A 3808-nucleotide genomic window follows, 5' to 3' on the forward strand; every position below is an offset into this window, starting at 1 on the left:
AACTTCATAGACATCTATCTGCCACATTGAATATCATAAGACTTCCGTATTTTTTTTATAAATGTAAAATGGAGACTTATTTATCCATAACTAAGGTTTAGAGGTGTGACTCATCATTCAACTCATCAAAATATCACATCTAGTGTGAAGTGTCCAAAACATGACATTTTAAAGATTCAATCAAAACTTAATCTAAAAATCTCTAGTAGTTGAACAACAAGATATCATTTATTGTGAGTAAAATATCATATTTTAATGTAAATTACAACTTATATGCAACCTAAATTGACCAAATATCTATTAGTAACCATAAATCCTTGTTATCTTTAACTTTTATATCCCACACAAATGGACCAATAGTTAAACACAAATGTTTTTGTTGTGAAAACAACATATTAATATATTAAATATAACTTATATCAAACACAAATGGACCAATAGTTAAGCACTAAAACCTATTTATAATCCTTTACATTTCATGAAAAAATACAAGGCATTTATTGTGCTCACTTTTAATACTTGTGATAGGACAAATTATTAATATGAAATACTCCAATGCATATACATTGCTATCCCAATAGTTGTACACAGAGGAATAATATTTTTTCACTATGACAACAATACTTGTTTAAATGAGTATCATATTTTATTAAATGACACATTTATAGTGGATAGCTATGATATTTTATTTGAAACAAAAAATTACATATTTGACTTTTTAATGAATGAATTTTTATACTTTTTGCATATAACATTAATAGGTTTACATGTATTCAAGTATTGATCTATTTTATCAACATTTGATTAATTTATTTTTTATATGTGAACTATTCATTTACAATATATAATTTAAATAAATAAAAGGACTCGATATTATAAACAAAAGGAGGTGTACAACCCTACCCTATACAACTACTAATCCCTCTACCAAATAATAGTTTAAAATATCTCGAGACTTATTGAAAAATCTCTATAATAATACATAAAATTGTCCCCTGTTAAATTTCCACGATATCGCCTCTTTCCTGCCACTGTCGAATGGCTGACCTCAGAGAAAAGTTTGCGATCAGATTCTTGCTCACAGGTTTTTCATTTGTCATGGGAGATGTATCATGTCCACAATCAAACCATCCTTGGATCGCCTCCTTCTCGTATGTAAAGCCGTCCGCAGCAATGTAAGGATCCTGCATAATCTCCTGCAAATCGGAACAATTTTGCTCATGTCATAAGCCTAATTTTTTATAACAACGAAAACCTAATGAAGTAAGGTAAATATGAAGCATCAGAATGAGATAAAAAAGGGGAATTGGATCCTACACAATTTCCTGCAAATCGGAACAATTTTTTTGAAACCATAAGCCTAATAATTAATTACAATGAAAAACTAACGAAGTCAGATGAATGTGAAGTAATGGAATCAGATAAACGGGCAATTTGAACTACGAAGTACTAATGAAAGAATGCACAAATTTATCCTTGCCTGGAAGATTGGACAGAGGAAATAGCTGGGAACATGTATTTCTTCACTCGCTGGCTCCCATTTTTGCCCACTTTCAACAAGTCTGCCAAGATTTGTCGCAGCGAACATGTTACGAATATGGTTCAGCATTTTCATCACAGTCGGTTGAAGGTCGGGCCTCTTTTTTCTTTCCGGATCCGTGCAATCTAGGGCAAGATAAGCCATTTGAGTAGCCTCCGCAAATGGCCAATCACCGGCTGAAGGATCCAAAATTCTCTCAAAATGTGCACTTTGTACGGCACGTTCCACCTCTTTGACGAGTCCTAGTGCCGGTTTTCCGGTGAGAAGCTCTAGAAGGACGATTCCGAGGCTGTAAACATCAGACTTGGTAGAGTATTCACCGCTTGTCAGGTATTCCGGATCCATATACAAAAATGTGCCTTTTGGCTCCGATTCTGAGTGCAGATCTTTTAGCAGAAGAGGAGACAGACCGAAGTCGCCTATTTTGCTTCTATAATTCTCGTCAAGGAGTATATTTTGGGGTTTCAGATTGCCGTGGACGATCGGATCCGGCCTTAAACTGTGCAGATATTGTAAAGCTGAGCATACTTCGGCGGCAATACGAAATCTGGCGTTCCAAGGGAGCGGTGGAAAGGCATCTTTGCAGCTGAGATGATCCGCAAGGCTTCCGTTGGACATATATTCGTATATTATACAACCTCGCTCGGAACAGGTTCCCACAATCCCTATCAAATGCGGATGCCGGATTTCTTTGAAATTATCGATCTGAACAAAACAAGGTTATACGAAACGTGTAAGAAAGAAACGAAAAGGAAATCGGCAATGCTTTAGATTATTTTAGTGTGCAAACCTCGCTTTGGAACTCCTGCCGACCCTGCAAACCGTTCTCCCTGAGGATTTTGACTGCAACAGCTGTTTGTTTTATTTTGCCTCTGTACACATCGCCATAGCCGCCTTCTCCGAGTTTGAAATTGTCGGAGAAATCGCAGGTTGCTGCTTTTATTTCCTCAAAAGAGTATTCGCGGAATTCAAGGTTATTAGAGGACGAAGGGGAGATTGGTGTTTCGACTCGCGGCATTGAAAGCAAGCAATTTTGAAGATGTTGAATTTCGGCGTCCTTTTGTTGCAAAATTCGGTAGTTTTGCTCCTCCACTGCGGCCAGCTTCTGCCGTATTGCTTCGACCTCCAGCATGGCTTCCTGTCGATCACGGGAGCATTCGTTCAGTTTTGCTCCAAGTGATGTCAGTTTCTCCACCATTTTTTGAATTTCTTCTTCGACTTCATTTCGTCGCCTTGTAAGGCTTTGGCATTTCTGCTCGTAAAGCTTTAAAAGCGAGGTCGCTACCTCGTTCTCTCTGGCTATTGTTCTGAAAGCAGCTTCAAGATTTTTGTACTGGAGAAGCATGAAAATTTAGGTGAGTTTACCATAGGAACAATATTTTGCATTCAGGAAAATATAATAAAGGTTTCATACCTTGAAATTTGATATCATGGCCGCTCGCTCTGCTTTCTTACGTTTCTCGGCCTCATTTGATCTCAACGATATCATTGCAGCTACTTCTGTAAGCTCAAATTTCGAGACTTGGGTATCTGTATTCGCCTGCAGCTTTAAATTTTTAGATGCTTTTAATTCTTAGAATAAATATCACCTGGTTTGATCGCTAATTAAGCTAATTAAGGTCGATTCTAGCAAGGGCGATGGGACTCTGGTCTATGAACAAACCAACCCAAAAAAAAAACTGTTGTTTTTAAATAAATTAATAGGATCAAATGTGCAGTCCAATGGCTGCTTAGAGGTTGTCGGCCCGGCGATGACTGTCATCTCTGATGTCAAATAACTACGGTACCAACTAATCTTATGTACTTTTTCATAAATGTTCATTACAAGGTTAAACTAATAAGATGCATATAAATATATTTATAGATTGATTAAGTTTTTATAAATTAAAGTAGATTTTTTTGTCTTTATAATCTTTAAATTTTATGTTGATTTTTCGAATTATTTTTTAGATTAAGATTATAAAGTAGGTCAATTCTATAACTAGAAATTTGTCAATCACATTTAAACTTGACCTCAATGTATAATGTTATATTTTTCTTTTGTTAGTTCTTTCTTACTTTTTGTACCTTTTCTAATATTAGAATTTGTTCTACTGAAAAATACATTTCAAAGATCACAATCAATATAAAAATAGAATATGTTCTCTTAAATCAGCTTTTAGAAAACTTGAAATAAGATTTAAGGTCCAAAATTCATGGGATTATCTAATCGTAATAGCAATGGTGTCAAATATTGCTAGTAGAATCATCAATATTCTATTAAATATT

General features: G+C 35.2%; 1 protein-coding gene across 1 annotated transcript; it reads right to left on the minus strand.

The window, feature by feature from the left end:
* Positions 1-998: 998 nt before the first annotated feature.
* Positions 999-3302, minus strand: LOC131045400 (U-box domain-containing protein 70-like). Its single transcript, XM_059219479.1, has 5 exons — positions 3204-3302; positions 2955-3080; positions 2331-2873; positions 1481-2245; positions 999-1196 (listed from the first exon to the last, which is right to left on the minus strand). The coding sequence occupies exons 1-5, from the start codon at positions 3300-3302 to the stop codon at positions 999-1001; spliced, it is 1731 nt and encodes a 576-aa protein (XP_059075462.1).
* Positions 3303-3808: the final 506 nt, after the last annotated feature.

This window comes from Cryptomeria japonica, chromosome 4 (genome assembly GCF_030272615.1).
Source record: "Cryptomeria japonica chromosome 4, Sugi_1.0, whole genome shotgun sequence".
Taxonomy (NCBI): Eukaryota; Viridiplantae; Streptophyta; class Pinopsida; order Cupressales; family Cupressaceae; genus Cryptomeria; species Cryptomeria japonica.